This window comes from Salarias fasciatus, chromosome 9 (assembly GCF_902148845.1).
Source record: "Salarias fasciatus chromosome 9, fSalaFa1.1, whole genome shotgun sequence".
Lineage (NCBI taxonomy): Eukaryota > Metazoa > Chordata > Actinopteri > Blenniiformes > Blenniidae > Salarias > Salarias fasciatus.
In genome coordinates this window covers 7,496,726-7,513,408 of record NC_043753.1, presented here as the reverse complement: position 1 = coordinate 7,513,408, position 16,683 = coordinate 7,496,726, and the positions used below count along the sequence as shown (strand labels likewise).

The 16,683-nt window shown below is 44.2% G+C and overlaps 1 protein-coding gene across 1 annotated transcript; it reads right to left on the bottom strand.

The window, feature by feature from the left end:
- Positions 1 to 1,514: 1,514 nt before the first annotated feature.
- On the bottom strand, positions 1,515 to 16,479 carry mbtps2 (membrane-bound transcription factor peptidase, site 2). Its single transcript, XM_030099953.1, has 11 exons — positions 16,225 to 16,479; positions 14,765 to 14,913; positions 13,699 to 13,837; positions 13,231 to 13,334; positions 11,618 to 11,745; positions 9,040 to 9,158; positions 8,363 to 8,543; positions 6,344 to 6,450; positions 3,731 to 3,929; positions 3,529 to 3,604; positions 1,515 to 2,227 (listed from the first exon to the last, which is right to left on the bottom strand). Exons 1-11 carry the CDS (start codon positions 16,297 to 16,299, stop codon positions 2,005 to 2,007), a joined length of 1,500 nt encoding a protein of 499 aa, XP_029955813.1. The 5' UTR covers positions 16,300 to 16,479; the 3' UTR covers positions 1,515 to 2,004.
- Positions 16,480 to 16,683: the final 204 nt, after the last annotated feature.

Below are 16,683 nucleotides of genomic sequence, written 5' to 3'. Positions count from 1 at the left end.
GTGTTGATTTTCAGCGCCGGGACGGAGAGAGCGCCACGGCTTTATGGATTGATCCCGCTGAGCCGCAACAAGCTGGTGCCATTAGTGGGATTGAGCGGAATTTTCAAAAGCAATAAAGTTTTAAATACTTGCAACAGCACAAAAAAAAAGAAAAGAAAAGGAGGCGAGAGTTTTAATTGGGGAACCGTTTTGGAGCACGAAGCATAAAGCCATGCTTCTGTTCGGTCCCCTCACTCCCACCGCTTCATAATCCTCCCATGTCTGTTTACCCAAACATCCCTCCAGGCTGTCATTAGGCCCGATAAGCAACAGACGCGCACACGCGAGGACACAAATGAACTGTTTGGAAAATCAGTTTTCAAATGTACACATGGGAAGGGCGCCTGGAGCAGGCGGCGTGGACCGATCCTCGATGATCCACAGATAAAGCCTGGAACCTGCTGACAGAGGAGTCTGCTCATCCCCGGTAAACACACCTCTGAGGCCCCGGCAGCGGGCCCCGCAGTATTTACATGTCTGAGGGGGAAACACCCTCCCAAATTACCGTGCGCCATCTCCCCGGCTCGCACGCGCTCAGGAAACGCAATCATCGCCTCCTCCAGATCACCGGAGCAACACTGCGGTTTGCGGCCATAGCTATAAAAGCGTCGCCTGCGTGTTTTTTGTTCCGCCGTCTGTTGAAGGCGGCGTGGTGGGAATGTGTAAGGGTGGACTTAAAAACGGTGCTTTGCACTCCGCAGTCTCCCTGCAGGACCAACGCGACCTGCAGCTGACCTTTTACCACTGAAAAGCCTTTCACTTTTAGAAAATATAGTATTTCTACTCCCACGCAGCGGAGCAGAAGCAGCTGGTTATAGCTGGAAGGTCCCAGGCTGGAGTCTCTTGGTTTTCTCTGGGAAGTCTGGTTAGAAATGTCTTTGGCTTCATTCACTCAAAGTTTTCAAGTAAAACGGAAAACTTTCTTCACATTTTGGGGGTTTGTTTACATGACAACGCTGCTCGGAGTCACTGAAACCACAACGGTTTCATGAAGACTGCAGAGAAGGCACTTTTTCTAAATGCTCCGTCTCCACGGAAACGGGGGAGAAAACAACTTTTTTGTAACACTTAAAATGGTTCTTCTGCACATGCGTGAGTAGGTGGACAATAACAACAATGGCGGCATCCAGATTGATGCGAGTCTTCGTCAACCAACTGTTTTCACGGACAGAAAAAAGGCAAAATTTTCCAAAAATGAAAATTCAAAATCAAGTATTTTCACCTGAAACACTGTCACATGCCGTTGATATTTTCCAGGTGTTTGCCCGGTGGCCTTTCTTGGTCAAGAAAATGGATGTTTTGAGAACTTCTTCAATGATCTGTTTCTAATTTTGACAGTTGACATGACGGGAAACGTACAACAGCAACTCATGAACCGAGAACCAAACAAATAAAAACAAAAGACGGAGAAACTTTTTCACAAATAAACACTCTTGAAGGGCTTCAGCATTAAATAAAAATCATTTTTTTATTACAGTTTTGACAAATCAGCGTTCACAACCACATTTTAATCAGTGAGACACAGAGAAGATAAAAACACACAAAAGAGAAGTTTTTTTTTTTTTTTTACAGAGAAGCCTGAAGACGAGAAACAACACTGAATCTGACTGAATGAATTGAAGCCGGCGTTTGAACATCAGGCAGTAAAGTGATAAAATATGGAAGTTTTTTTTCTTTTTCTTTTTGGTCTTTCAATCAGACGGACTTCCTGATGCAGTAACGGGTAAAAATGGGCTTTGGCTCTTTGAAAACATCACAAAGAGTGAAACGTGAGCGGTCTTTGTAAACAGTCTTGGCACGACTCGTTTTGGAAATGTGCTTTCAGGAAATATGGCGGCAACGCGGCGAGAGGAGGAGCGTTGTTTGCTTTTAGCCGCGGAGGGCAACAGTCAGCGGGAACCCTGCGTTTCCCCGGGTGTTCACAGCTCGATGGTCCACGTCGCTCGCGGCTCCCGGCCCCTCCGGCTACCGCGCCGTCACCATCCACAGGCCCAGCGCCATGTTGGCCGCCAGCAGGGCGCTGCCCGCCAGCAGCAGGAAGAAGCCGATCAGCTCGCGCTTGCCGCGGTCCGTTACCACGGTGACCAGCGTGGCCTCCAGCAGGGCGTTCAGCATCCACTGGCCGTCCAGGGCGAAGCACGGCACGGAGTTGACGACGGCCAGAGCGCCGGAGAGGGACACCAGGTATCTGAGGGGCGGGGCGGCTCAGGGAAGGAAACAGCTCGGATCAGCGATCGGCTCTCCGTGTGGCCACTGCTCTACTTCTGCTCTCACAACAGCTCAGAAGTTTAAAATGTGAACTTCCTTTATGTTTTTAATTGCAGGATCATTGTATCATCATAATAAATGTTGATATTTCTGTCCAAACATGCCAGATGTGAAATTCTTCACACTTTTCATGTCTACAGATTTGAATTATTTTTAATTTTATCAAATTTCCTGATCGTTCCGCTCCTGACTTGGAACAATCAGGGAAAAAAAGTCTTCCTCTGAGAATACTGGAGTGTCGATTCATTTATCTCTCAGGTAATGCTGATTTACACAACATTGTCAAAAAAAAAGTGTAAAAGAGATATATTTTCACATGAAACACTGTTGTGTAAAGGGAACCTAAATCAGTGTTCTAGATGTCCTTGGAAAAGCTCCGACTTGATAATATTACTCGATCTACAAGTAAAAATTGTCTTTTTAAGCAACACTGTCTGTAACAAACCAATCTTGTCGCCACTTCAGTGAAATTATTCGTATTCTAGCGTTTTAAACAGGTAATTTCCCAACTTGCCAGTGAAATAACTTCATATTCTTGAGCCTCCGGATATGATTTCTGCCCAAAGACTGAGAGCATGAAGACAAATTGGAAGACTGAGGAGGAAAGGACTATGCTGTACCACAGAAGAAGAGGAGGAGGACGCAGCTGCAGCGGCAGAAGAAGTAATCACAGAAAAGCTCCGAGGCGCCTCGCGAGTTTAATGATTCATCAGCAAAGTGGGAGAAAACGTCGTTTCCGAATGGAAGTGGGCCCTCTGAGCGCCGGATCGCCGAAACCACACTGCTGGCCCTTTGTATCAACGAGAAGCCAATCAGTCCCAAACGGGAGAGAAAACTTGCAATTTTATTTTACTATTCACGTTTTTTTTTTTTTTTTGTTTGTTTTTTTGTCTAAGTTGTCTTGTTTTTGCGTACATGTTTCATCTTTTATTTAATCTTGTTCAATGACTTGTACGTGTGGATTTCTTACAATGTTCCGACATCGTTTAAACATGTTTCCTTGGCATATTCTGCTCATTTTGAGTTTACCGCTTCACTGATGAAAGTGTAAATACAGACGGTTTTAACTTTGCTGACGTGTTTTAAAAAAGCCACCTCGATTTAAGCTTTCGTCAGTTAGGAAGTAAACGCCTTGACAGATTGATTATTCATCAATGACGTGTGGCGGAGTCGGCCCTTTGTGGGATCGATAAAGTCGTGTGAACTGAGCTGAAAGGATACTTGCAGAAGGTTTCCAGGAAGACGGGCAGATCCAGGTGCAGGAAACCGAAGCGGGGCACGAAGTTGGTGAGGCTCACTGGAAAAACGACAGAAATTCACCGTTTCACCATCAAATCTGAAGCAACAAATCCTCCGCCTCCGCCTCCGCCGGGCTCACAGCCGAAGCGTAAACGGTGATTAGAGGATCATGGGGTTGACGTACCGGCGTACTGCAGGTGAGGCGGGTAACCCACGAACAGCATGTGCGTGTTGGGCGGGTGCGTGACGCGGATGAAGCGCGTCTGGTTCTCCAGCGACGGCGTGACGCACACGCTGGCGGCGTGCGAGTGCGCGGCGCAGTCCTCGTCCCCGCGGCACGCCCGCGTCCCCGTCACCATCTTACGCACCGGCATGCAGGCGAACTGCGGGGGGAAGAGCCGGGTTTATCTCCCGTGAGGGACGCAGTGTTTGTGTTTTGCTTCCTGCTCTCATGGCCGCTATCTGGTCTTCTCTAGATCAAGAATCGGGACGGGGCAGTTTCTGTCTGTTCCTGGTTATAATGACACAATAACATCAAAGTCTTAGATGAACTTCATTCCAGTGTCTTATGTTCCGTTCTTTTACATAAAATAAATATATCTGCAAATACAGCTCATTCAGAGGTAAAAACAAACATCTTAAAACAAAATGTAAAAAAAAAAAAAAAAAAAGAAAAGAAAGAAATGTTCCTTCACTTCACATTAAAATACATTTAAATTTGTGGTTGCAATGTGGCAAAACGTGGAGTCAAACTCGTGGTTCAGGGGCCACAAACAGTCCAATTTTAATGTAAAATTGTGCCTTTAAATTAAAAAAATATAAGCTTTAAAAATATAAAGCTTTTCTTTGCTGTGATGCAGAGTACACGTGAGGATCAGTTAAATTTGATCAAAAATTCCTTCATAATTCCATATTTATATCTAAAAATCAAATATTTCTCATGAATCCAGAATTTGATCTGAATCACAACTAAATTTAATTCAAACCTTTTTTTCTTCTTTGATTTTTTTCCCCATATCTTAAGTCATTAAGTGAACAAACCGTCAGCGATGAAAACCTTCAGCTCCTGGTGACGTTAACACTGAACACACACGTAACAACTGTGTTTACTTATTCAATATTTAATTCTTGGTACCTTAATGCTTCATGAATATTTCATTATATGAGCTGATCATTTCCACTCTGAGGAGCAATGCTGTAAAGGTTTATCCTCTAAAATTAATAACAAAAATAATAATAATAATAAAAACAACAACTTCTATTTGATTTTAATAGACTGCCTGGCATTTCTTTATTTATTAGTTCAATCTGAGATCGGTGAAAGCTCGTCGTCTGGCCCCGACTGGAAGTCTGGACCCAGAAAGACACAGAAAGCTCATGTTTCCATCATCGCCAGTTCTAAAAGATCTATCTATCTTCTATTTCAGGTGCTCGATGTTGTATATTTTCCAACACGTGCTCGCTGTGGGAGTGTGCTCACTCACCTGTGTGTGTGTGTGTGTGTGTGTGTGTGTGTGTGTGTGTGTGTGTGTGTGTGTGTGTGTGTGTGTGTGTGTGTGTGTGTGCAGCTAAATGACGTCTGTTGAGATCTGGAGATTTACCGAAAATGAAATTAAACAGATTAAATTTGGCTGAAACAGTATCTGGGTTCGGTCTGAGGCTCTGCAGCCGCGTTTGGCGTCTCTGCAGTTGCTCCCTGAAGCTTTAGTGACCTTAAAAAAAAAAAAAAAAAATCTAAAAAAGATTAAAAACCAAATGTAATAAAAAAACAGGCTCATTACATAAAGAAATATCATTTTGAAAAATTGCCTAAAAAAAATACAAGTTGAAGAAGAAACACTGACAACAGCCACCCAAAAAAAAAATGTGAAGAAACAAAACAACCACTGAAAAGGACAAACGTATATAATGGGTAAACGGTGGAAAATGTAAGAAAATAAACAGTTAAAGCACATATAGGTATCAGTTCCATTTTGTGGCTCCAGATGAATTTTATTTGGTGAAAAGTGGATGAAATGTCTCTGAGACCTGAGCCGAGGCAACGCTGTTCAAGAGCGCCGCCTCAGACTGGCCTCCAGCGCAAACTGTCAGGCAGAAAAACCTGCAAAATTCTGCAGTTTTTTGGGTATTTCACTGTATTTTGTGGCAGAATTTTTCATTTAAATTGGCTTGATGTTGACATTTTAGTCATTTTCTGTAGGAATTGTTCAGTTTTGAAAAAAAAAAAAAACACTTATACTCTGCAACACAAAGAAACACTTTAAAGCTTAAATATCAAGGCTATTGTGACACCATTTACTGGTCTGACCCCTGAACTAAAAACACCACTGATCTCATCTTCCTTTCCTGCACTGATGCTGCTGTGGTTCTCGGTTTCTCTGCACTTGTGATGTGACAGCGGGGAAAAAAATTGCGTGTGTGTGTTGGAGCATGGAAAGCACGTTTAAGCCTTTCAAGCGGTAAAATGTTCTCCATGAGTAAAGTGACTGTTTATTGACTCTCATCTGCAGTGGCAGTTTTCAAGTGGGCGACCACTATTGATCTGGAGCGGGGGGGATAGATGGTGGGCTGGTCATGCGACTGTGTTTCCGTTGCCCCACGAGGAATATATTTCAATTGGACTGCAGTCGTCAAACTTCATATCTGAATCACACATTTTAAAGAGGAAAAGAGAACTAAAAGGAGTTCAAGGAAGCGACTGAAGGAAGTGGTTAAAATGTGTGAGATGGTTAAAAAGGGTTAGAAACCTGCTCAGAGTCATGTGGAGTGTGTGTGTGTGTGTGTGTGAGTGTGTCACCTCTCTCTCCCGGATGCCTCGGCCCGGAGGCTTCATGTAGGAGAAGCAGAGGTCGGTGAGGCTGTTGTTGCTGCAGCAGTCCATGGTTCCATCCAGACGCTTGAAAGCTACAAGAAAAAAAAAAGAGAGAAAAACATGGAGGACGTCGTCGATGTTCATCAGACGACAGCAGCGTGAAAATCACTCAACAACTCCACTGTTTTAGTGCTAAAACGGTTCAGACATGAGAATAAAGACACTCCAGCAATGTTAAACCTACTTTGAGGCCCCATCCACACGAAGACAAAACGCTCATAGTTCCAAAAACGTTTGCGCGTAAAGACGGAGTTGATTCAATATTTATGACCGCCCACATGACTGTTTTCAAAACGGCTGAAACGTTGCAGTAACATGCCAGGCCGCTAGGCGGCGCTTCACTGGCGACCGCTGGGAATACATGGCAATATCGGCGCCTCCGCCTTGTAGGCCTACGTGATCTTTTTGGTGGTCGATCCAACATTACATGAAGCATCCTGCTGACCACTTCATGACAACATGTAAAAGGGACGTTGATGTGAACTTTTCTTTCTGTGGAAATCACCCTGAAACAAGTCAACACCTCTTTTGGACGTGATGACTCCGAGATCTTTTGGAAGGATTTCTGTCGCTTTGTAATCAATAATGTATACAAGGACTTTAAGGTGGAGAAATGTGTTTTTTTTTTTTTTTTTTTGTTTCTTCAGAAAACAGGAAAAGGAAGGATTTTTTTATCATCAATTTACTAATCCTAAAATCAAAATTCTTTATTCATAAATGAAAATACAGCAGGCAGAAGCCGTCATTTACCCACTTCAAAAATGTTGTACTATCTTATATAAAAATGTTAAAAGACTCTGAAAACAAAGAAGCTGTAAAAACTATCAGTATCTGTGAGAAATTTAAAGTGTTTGAAAGAAACTGATCGATTATTGTGTACCTCTGGCATAATGTTTGCCATGCACGTGTATATTTACAATAAAAAATCTACATATATATGAAGCATCGTGTTCTCCATGCTGATTTGTTGTATCCGGTGGCGCTGAAGGAGTGCAATATTTTGCTGTAAAAGCGGCAAAAGACTCGCAGTCTTCAGCAGGACGTCTGCTACACCACACAGCGCCATTGTTACTGTTGTTTACAGTGTTGTGCGCATTTGTTACGACGTAGCGCGATGACGCAGGCGAATCAGGAAACGCTCCAAAACAGGCGTAATTACAGAGCCATGGATTCAACAGTTTTCGGATCAATTCATCCTGGGACCTGGTTTCAAAAACGTTCGGTTTCAGATCCACGGAATGCTGAATTGGTGTGGATGACAGGGTGAACTGATTAAATATTTTTGCGTTTTGGCCTGGATACGTCTTGGTGTGAACGGGGCCTAAATTATGTGTTCATAGTCTTGCTGGGTTCTCTCACACACCTCCTTCACTCTTTTCTTTACATTCTGAATCACATTAAGAGCAAACTGATGAAAATGTAAAATTACAAGTAGATATGGAAGTTTTATGAGCTGAGTTAGTCATGTGGAGGCGAGTCTATTACAAGAATGTTGAAAAACACACCTTGAGACAGTCCAGTACTACAGAAGTACTGCAATTTGAATATAAGACATAAATCTCTCTGAAAGCGTCTCTCTGTACGTTGAGGCTCTAACGCCGAGCTCCCGGTGCTCAGCTGGAGTCTTGCTGGCTGAGAATGTGTGAGACGCTATCTTAAAGTCTTTGGAGGATAATGACAGTGATGAATTATGGGAGGAGCGGGCGGCACCTGAGAGCCGAGCTCTAAAACCCAGAGAGGAGGAAGTTCTGAGGACGCTTCAGATGCTTTCAGAAAGTGGGTTTTATCTCTATTTTAGAAACTAGTTTAGGCTAAAAAACCTTTTTCCGCATGTCTCACAATGAGGATGTTTATTTTTTCCACATTATCTGTATCACACTTCTTCAATCTTTCACTGATTTATTGACGACAGAGTGTTTGCAGGGCGTCGCCCTCCTCCCCCACCTCGTCCGTGAGCCCAGCTGGGCTGCAGGCCGGCCACGGGGACGCAGTACCCGGTCTGCGGGGTGTGAGAGAGGTGGGCCAGGCAGCTGCTCCAGTCCTCCACCCCGCTGACGGGACAGTCCTCCAGCCCCGTCACGATGTCCCCGACCGACAGGCCCCGGGGCCCGTCAGCTGCCGAGCCCTGCACCGGCCGAAGAGGAGAAAAAACCCAAAGGTCAGAGGAGAGCGGGCCGAGATCCTCGGTCCAGAAAGACTCAAACCAACGGTGAATCACGATTCCTGCTGCTCTGCAGCCACATGTGGCTCTTTAGCCCCTCTGGATAGAGGCTGCATGAGGCTTCCACACAATTATATGTCAGAATAAAAACTTAACTTATTTACACCAGGGTTCATATTCAAAAGGACTCTTGACTCTTAACTAAAATGATTTCTTTTTTTTTTTTTTTAAGGTACAAATAAAATGCAGAAAAACAGCTAAAAACCACCGGAAATTGTTGAAAAATCCAGGAACTAGTTATGGTTACAATGAACCAAAAACTAATTAAAACTCGTCAACAAACTCAGTAACTGTGGAAAATAATACGTCCATTTTAACCGCCGTCACTGGCTGCAACTGAAACCTCAAAAACGCAGCACAGGATGCAGCTTCCGTCCGTGTGATCGCGAGCGGCGCTCACCTGCACCACCTCTGTGACCAGCGCGCCGCCTCCGGTGGAGTAGGCAGGAAACAGGAAGACGGGCAGCAGGAAGAGGAACGCCAACGCCACCAGGCACAAGATGAAGTTGTGCCAAACGCCTGCAGAGAGAAAAAAACATGACTTATTTTTAACAGTTTCAGTTCAGATGGGAACCATTTGAAAATCATTTTGTTGATCTTCATGTTTAGGAGGCGCGGTAACGGAGTTAAGAACGGATTTCCCAGTTCTTCGCATCCACTTAAGGAACAATAACAGCGAGTAAAAACAACAGAGACAGACCTGCCCACCCGGCGGGTTTAGTGAGAACACATTCCATTAAAGATTCATTGAATGTGTGACAAATTAATTATTAACTGGCTCCTTAAAGACAGAAAACAACACTCCAGAGTGTTGCTACTGGATCAGGGTGTTTGTTTTGAGAGTGTTTCTGACTTCGACGATGTCTGGTGATGATAGAAAGAGAAGGTTGAACAGCAGTGCCACAAAACGCCACAAAACCTCATTTATCCCTCAAACGTCCGAGAGGAGACGATGGAGTGAGGACTGTTGACAGTGGCGCGATCTCTCCGCGTCGCGGCCAAACAGTCGCCGCCGCTTTCTAAAAATAGCCGTCTATAACATGTTAATTATGCAAGAGGGCGCAGAGCCGCGACTGGACGCGTCTGGAGGAGTGAGTGACGAGGCCGAGGCGTGACAGGCAGGGCGGGACGAGCGGACGCTTCCAGGAAAACGAGCCGCATGTTGGAAAAGAAACGCTCTGGTGGAAGTGAGCCGACGGGAAGAGACGGGAGTGTATTCCTTCCTGGGTAAACATTAATTAAAGTTGCATCACCTGTCTCTGCAGGAATGAAAATTTAAAGCGTGTTATGTCAGACAGGCCTCCTGCGTACACAGAGAGGCATAAATAAACACAGCACGCTGTTATATCACCCCCCCACCACCCTCCATCCGTCTCTTTCTCTCTGGTTGCTCATGTGATTCAGTGTTTCATCTGAAGCGGCTCCCTGGTTATTTACTTGTCAGGAGGAAATCGCGGCTGTGCAGGTGGATTCACAGCGGCTCTCTGCCGCCCTCTGCAGGACTCACTCTGGATTCAAGTCACTTGCAGGTTTATAAATATTTTTATCAGTGTAAGAGTCAAACTTCCACTTTTATCTTAGATCAGGGCCTACGCTCAATTTGCAAAACCCGTCCGCTCTTTCTAGCAAAACCTCTGACACACCCGCAGTCACTACACACATTTCACAACATTTTTTGCGAACGTGTAATCACTGGCAGCAAAACGTGAACACAACGCCAACACAGCCGTCATCGTTTACACTCAACAACTCAAAACTGAACACATGTTTCTAATGATGTGATCGGACCAAAGACTGCTGGAGACTGAATCTCCATGACCGTGACGATGCAGTAGTGCGCTTTTGTTTGTTTGTTTGTTTATTTTTGAACGCAGGAGAAATGGTTTTGAGGTGATAGTTTGATTTTGAGGGAAACGTCTGAGGTTCTGTGAATGTAGTCTGAATTTTTGGATTTATGTTTAAGGTTTTGAGAAAATGGATGGAGGTTTCAAGAAATGTGTTTTAGCAATTGTGAAAGACTGTAATATAAAACATGACTCTAATACAATGTCCAGTACTTCTCTCTCTGTTTCCATTTCTTTTTCTTCACGTAGAGAGTGAACAAAAGCCAGAGTCAAATTCCTTACTTGTCATGCACAGACTTTGCCATTAAAGCGGATTCTGATTCTCATGTTGAACATTAAAAATGGAACTAACTCAACTTCTGAGTTTCACATCTACACTTGAACAACAACAAACAAAACTGTACGTTATGTTGTGTTTGTGAAACATTACATTTTACCCATTATTTGGATGCAATTTTAGCACTTCCACTCCTCTTTTGGCATCTTTTTAAGGACAATTTTGACATTTCAGTTGTTTTATGCATTTTGGTTCTTTTTAAGGAGTTTTACATGTTTTTTTTTCCCTTCATTCTTTAATTCATTTTCCTTTCGAAATTCTAGAGATTTGAGTTTATTTGTTTAAGTCATTTTAACTCAGTTTCTTGTGGTTTTAGCTATTCTTCACCCTGGTGTGTAAATATGATTTGGGGAAAGCTTCATGGAGTCACTGCAGAAGTGCTGAGCAGCCCCATCAGGCTGCAGATTAAAGCCACTTAAACTGCTGTCGTTTCTGCACATTAAAAAAATAAAAAATTTGGATTAGGTCCTGATCAAACATCTTTGTGGACGGGGCCGTGTTGAATATCCTCAACAGGCTGTCTATGATCGCCAACAATTCCAGACATCAGTCACATTTCACGCGTGGATAACTGCCGGCTGCGCTGCTCCATTCATTAAGCTCCAATTTTCTTAATTGCGGAGTGAAAATGATATGAAGCGACGCAGCTGCCTGCCTGCTTCGGAGACGGACTCCTCCGGGTGACCTCCGCCGGGCAAAACACCCGCGGTAATGACTGTGATTAATGTCTTCGGCTGGCTCGGCGTCGCGAGGAGCGGCAACACGCCTCTGGACGGGCCCAAGCCAGAAAGGCTCACCGGCGCAGAAGATGCGGAGCTGCTGGGTGGGGGAGATGAGGTTGAGGTGCGTGGTGAAGAGGTCCACGAAGGCGCCGGGGTACACCACGAACACGAACATCCCGAAGCCGTTCACACGGACCTGCTCCCTGCACAGGGGACGGGAAGACGGGAAACATCACTGCAGACTGTAATCCAGGAGGGTCAACACACATCTGAGGTCAGAGGTCACATACAGGCCCATCCCATCTCGAGGGGGTCAAACAGTGACAGAACTACCCTCAAATTTAAACTTTTTACTGTTTTTTTTCTGAGTTGTGGTTCTGAGTACACTCTCTGAAAATGTCTATATTTTCACAAAACTTAACAATTCTTAATAAAAAAATAATGATGATATCAATGAAAAGCCGATTTTAAAGAAACCCCGACTCCTAACTTTGTTTGAAAATAAATATTTTGTCCTTTGAAATCTTTACAATCTTTTTGGTTCTTGGTCGGGTCGAGCCTCTTGCGGCCCCGTTTTCCTCCCGCGGGCCTTATGTTTGACACCTATGAGCTAAACATTCAAGGGGAGTAAAAAAAGGTCAATTCTATTAAAAGGAGCATATTTAGACTATGAATTTCCAAAATACTACTGGTGTCAAATGCAAGTAATTAATAGAAAATCTGACTGTAAATAATCACAATTAATCACATGATTTGTGGCGATCAACAGGTGAACTCACACGGTACAGTGTTGGCAGTTGTGTGTGTGAGTTTTTTCTTCGCGATCACCACTGTAACAGACACTCCGGCTCTGGATCCAGAGTGATTCTGCATCATCCTCTGTGTCTGAAGGTGATAATATATATTCTGCTTTCTCCAGCTTTCCTTTTTTAAGTTTGTTGTTGAACAGTCCAAAATACAAACAACCACAGCAGGATGTTTGTCACATTTTAAGCTTTAAATGAAGAATCGGATCCTCATAATTCACCCGAACCGGTCCGAAAAAACAATGTCCCATGTATGTCTAAGAATCTCTCTTGGTACACAGTTTTTCTTCTGACCGATTCTTCATTTTCCTCTCATGTTTTTCTCCTGCCACTTTGGTTGCGAACTTGCCTGACTATTTTTAAAACATAAACTCATTACAGATATATATAGAAATAGGCCCATTTCTCACCATTACTAATAAGTTTTGGTGCTCTGCAGATGGTCCAGACCTGCTGGAGACTGTATATAATCACAGCAGTCTTTATTGTGATTGCATCTGCTGAATTATAAATATTTAGAAGGTGCAAAATTTAAAAGTGGAATTAAAAGCAAAACACTGTGAATGTGCCCCGGTATAAATATATATAAGGAGGCAGAGGGTTTCAAAGACAACAGTGAAATGCTGAAAAAGCACAACAATCCAACAGAACAAAACTATCCATAAAGAAACGTCTGCATGATTCCATGATTCTTAGAGTCTTGGAGAGAATCAAACATCAAAAAGTCATTTCTTTCCAAACATGAGGCGGATAAAAATGGATGATTATATTTGGACTAATGCTGTGATTCATTCTGCGGCAGATCAAATCTAACGACTCAACCCTTCAAGACTCCAGCTGCCCGTGACGCGTTGCCGTGGCGACGGAGCGCACGCGCTCTACCTGAGTGCCGCCACGGCGTGGCCCAGCTCGTGCACCAGTCCGCTGAGCAGCAGCGCGATGAAGAAGTAGGCCAGCTGACTGGTGGGCAGGTTGAAGCCGGGGACCTGGAAAAAAGAAAGCCAAAATATTTGGAGGGCGGCGTTGCGGTGCGAGTAAAACACCCACGGCGCACATTTGTCCTCTCGGCTCGCCGCTGTTTGCTGAGGCGGTGGATTTTCTCTCTGCTGCTGCCTCGGGGCTCAGTGTGTGGGATATAAATTGCTCGCTAATGGCCTCTCATGAATCAGCGCTGTGGGTGGGGGCGCTGCTCACATCAGTTGACACCACAACGCATAAAAAAATGAATAATCAGGAGCTTTTAGTCTCCCCTCATTTGAATTTCATAGTCCGTGTCTGAAATATGAGGGTTGCACGTCGGCGGGAGCTGCTCACGCTCTGCGGGTTTAAAGAGGCGACTCGTCCACCTACCACCACCTGCAGCGCCTGCTGGCCTCCGATCCGAGGGTTGTCGGTGGTCATCTGGGCGTAGGTCTGCTGCAGCGTCCGGATCAGCAGCAGCACCGAGCCCAGCATGGCGGCCACGCCGAACACCAGGCCGCTGCTGAACCTGCCGGACACACAGAGGGAGGAGAGGGAGAGAGAGAGAGAGAGAGCTCAGCTGGGATTCAGGAGGAACGTGAAGAGACGAAAACACATTCCAGCAGTTTAGAAATCCCACATCAAAGGTTGAAAATAAAACAGAAAAAAATGAACATTTAGCCACAAATTTTTAACCATTTCATCCATTTATCTCAAGTGGTCAAACACACAGCACTACTACGGCACAATTTTACAAGTTCGGCCCACTCCAGATGAAATTAGAACTAAAATGAGACAATCTGATGCATCACATCTACAGTAAATGAACACTGAGCTCATAAAAATCAATAATAATGTGATGAAAATGAGCAAAACTCTTCTTTAACATAAGAGAAACTTTAATTATTGTGGCTCTGAAGCAGCGCCTCACCCTGGGAACCAGATCAGGCTGGAAACAGTGTCTGAGGTCATAGAGAAAGAGCACTGAGCTGTTCTAAATACATTCACATTACACACTTCAGTGCGGGAATTTATTGCAAACCTTCTTATTACTCAACAGATGAACCAGCAGAAGTGGGTGGATGAGTCAACTTGTTATTTTTCACTGAGGACATCGAGGAGACGACCAATGTTCGCTGTAACTTGTGGTTTTTGGGAAAGAGAAAGAGGGAATAAAGCCTCGCTGAGTGAAAACCAGCTCACAGCTTCTTCAAACGACTTTCCGTACAATTGAATGAGAAGCCAAACGGTGTAAGTCTGTTTATCTGGACACGACCAGGTGAGAAAAGCTCTTTTTCGAGCTGGCGCAGTGCCCCGAGTTCTCTGGAGACAGAAGCAGAGCTGGCGATTTCTCTTTGAGTCAAAACGAACAGAAACTGAAAGTCGAGGAAACGATTCAGGAAGAGTCTCGTCCAACACAGAGACACAGGAGCAGCTGAGGAGGGTGTGTTCCTACCACAGGTAGAGGGCGCGGGGGTTGATGCGGGCGCAGTAGGCGAACAGTCGGTTGAACATGGTGGTCTGCCACCGCACGTGGAACGGAGATAGCATGAGGCCCCGGCTGGCGAGCCACGACTCGTAGCTGATCCGGTGCGTCACTGACGACTGTGGGACGGAGACGGAGACGTGTCAGTACGCTCAGAGATCCAGACACAAATGGGAGACAGACGGAGACATGAAAATTGATCCTGAACTGTGGCAATGTCTTTGCAAAAAAGGAGAAATTCCTCGATTCAAGCCAATTCAATTAAAAGATTTCCAGCAAAAATCCTTTTGATGGACTGGAAGAGAGAATCTTCCTCCAATCCAACTGACAGTGAAGCAATCTGCAAAGTTTCTGGAAAGATATACGCAAAACCACATCCAGAATTCACAGAAGTGACTTCCCAGCAGACCCGGGGGTTTGCTTATATGGACACCTTTTAAATGCCAGGAAACTCAACTGTCATTCAGTCAAACTCAAAGAGATTCTTTTAATAATAGCAATAAATAAATAAATAAATAAATAGTATTCCGCTAAAGTGAAAATCTGATAAAGGGTTAGTTGGGCTTTAGCTTTCAGAAGTCAATATTGAGAAGACAAAAACAGACAATGATATAAAGATAACAACTACATACCGACATTTGTGGCTGACATGTTTTCTACAAAAGACAAGCAGCTACCAGCATATAACATCTCTAATCCATCATATTTGAATAAAACCAGTCTAGCAGGAAATCATCAATGTGGATGGATTACAATCATTATTCTGTATTAGGTGCATTTCATGACAATCACAAATTTCTGAGGAGCAATGGTAATAAATGTGTGATTTACAGAAGATGTGACCAATGGGGCGGCTAAGTAATGAACAGAAGGAACCCGAAAACAGAACCCTGGAAGACTGGATGAATGTCCAGAATCCTGAATTTAAAGCGGGGAGTGTCAAACACAGTTTGTTTCAGGGGACATTCAGCACAATCTTGAGTGAGCAGGACCACAACAACTGTCTGATGTAAATGTCAGCATTTTAACAAAACAAAGAACTGCGACAGCAAATTACTACAATCTCAATATAAAGTCAATTTAAATGAAATCTTTTGGTGCAAAATACAATGAAGTGTCCAAAAACTGTTGCATTCTGCATGTTTGTACAAACTCATCCTGACAGCAGGACTTCCAGCGACAAGGAATCATCAAGGAATTAAAAACCTGTGATTTTTTAAGCTCTAAAGAATTATGACTTGAGAAGATTCCATTTCTGATTGCTGTTGAAATGAGGCAAACCTGTTGTCAACGTAGAGATTACATCCTGCATCAAATCCTCTTCTTCACCAGATAATAACGTTAATAAAAGTGGAACTGAGTTTACTGCCCCTGAGGATGCAGTCGGTTCATTTAAAAGTGAAAAGAGGAGGACTCGTCAGGTTATTTACCCGGAGCAGCGTGTCGGTCAGGTACACCACGCACCACCCGGCCATCACGAACACCAGCAGCGGCACGGGGACCATCCTGCAGCCGCTCTCAGTCCTCTCTCCGCGGGCACGACGAGCCGAGCGGCGCCGCTTCCATCACTCCCTCTCACAAAAAGCGCCTCCAGCGCCGAAAGGTCGACATTTTACCCGAAAAGCCGACAAGAAATCGAGTAAACGAAGGAACACGGCATCACTGTGCGACACAACAGAGCCTCTTCTTCTTCTCTATGCGGAAGTGAAGCGTCAGACTGGCGCGCGGCCGCCACCTGCTGTCCAAACACGGAAATACACCAGGTGCAGTTTTTTTAATTAGTCTTATCTGAATAAATATAAAAACACAAAAACTGCAACATTAATAAAGATAAAAAAAACCCCAAACTTTAATAAATTCCAAAAACTAATCACAATGTGGAAATCAAC

What these genes read in the sequence shown, in the direction of transcription:
- mbtps2 (XM_030099953.1), bottom strand. Translation starts at nt 16,299, where the DNA reads ATGGTCCCCGTGCCGCTGCTGGTGTTCGTGATGGCCGGGTGGTGCGTG. An exon ending in CAGCTGGGCTCACGGACGAG is followed by an intron (nt 6,451 to 8,362) that starts GTGGGGGAGGAG and finishes TTTTTCTTGTAG; the next exon opens with CTTTCAAGCGTCTGGATGGA. An exon ending in GCCTCACCTGCAGTACGCCG is followed by an intron (nt 3,605 to 3,730) that starts GTACGTCAACCC and finishes TCGTTTTTCCAG; the next exon opens with TGAGCCTCACCAACTTCGTG.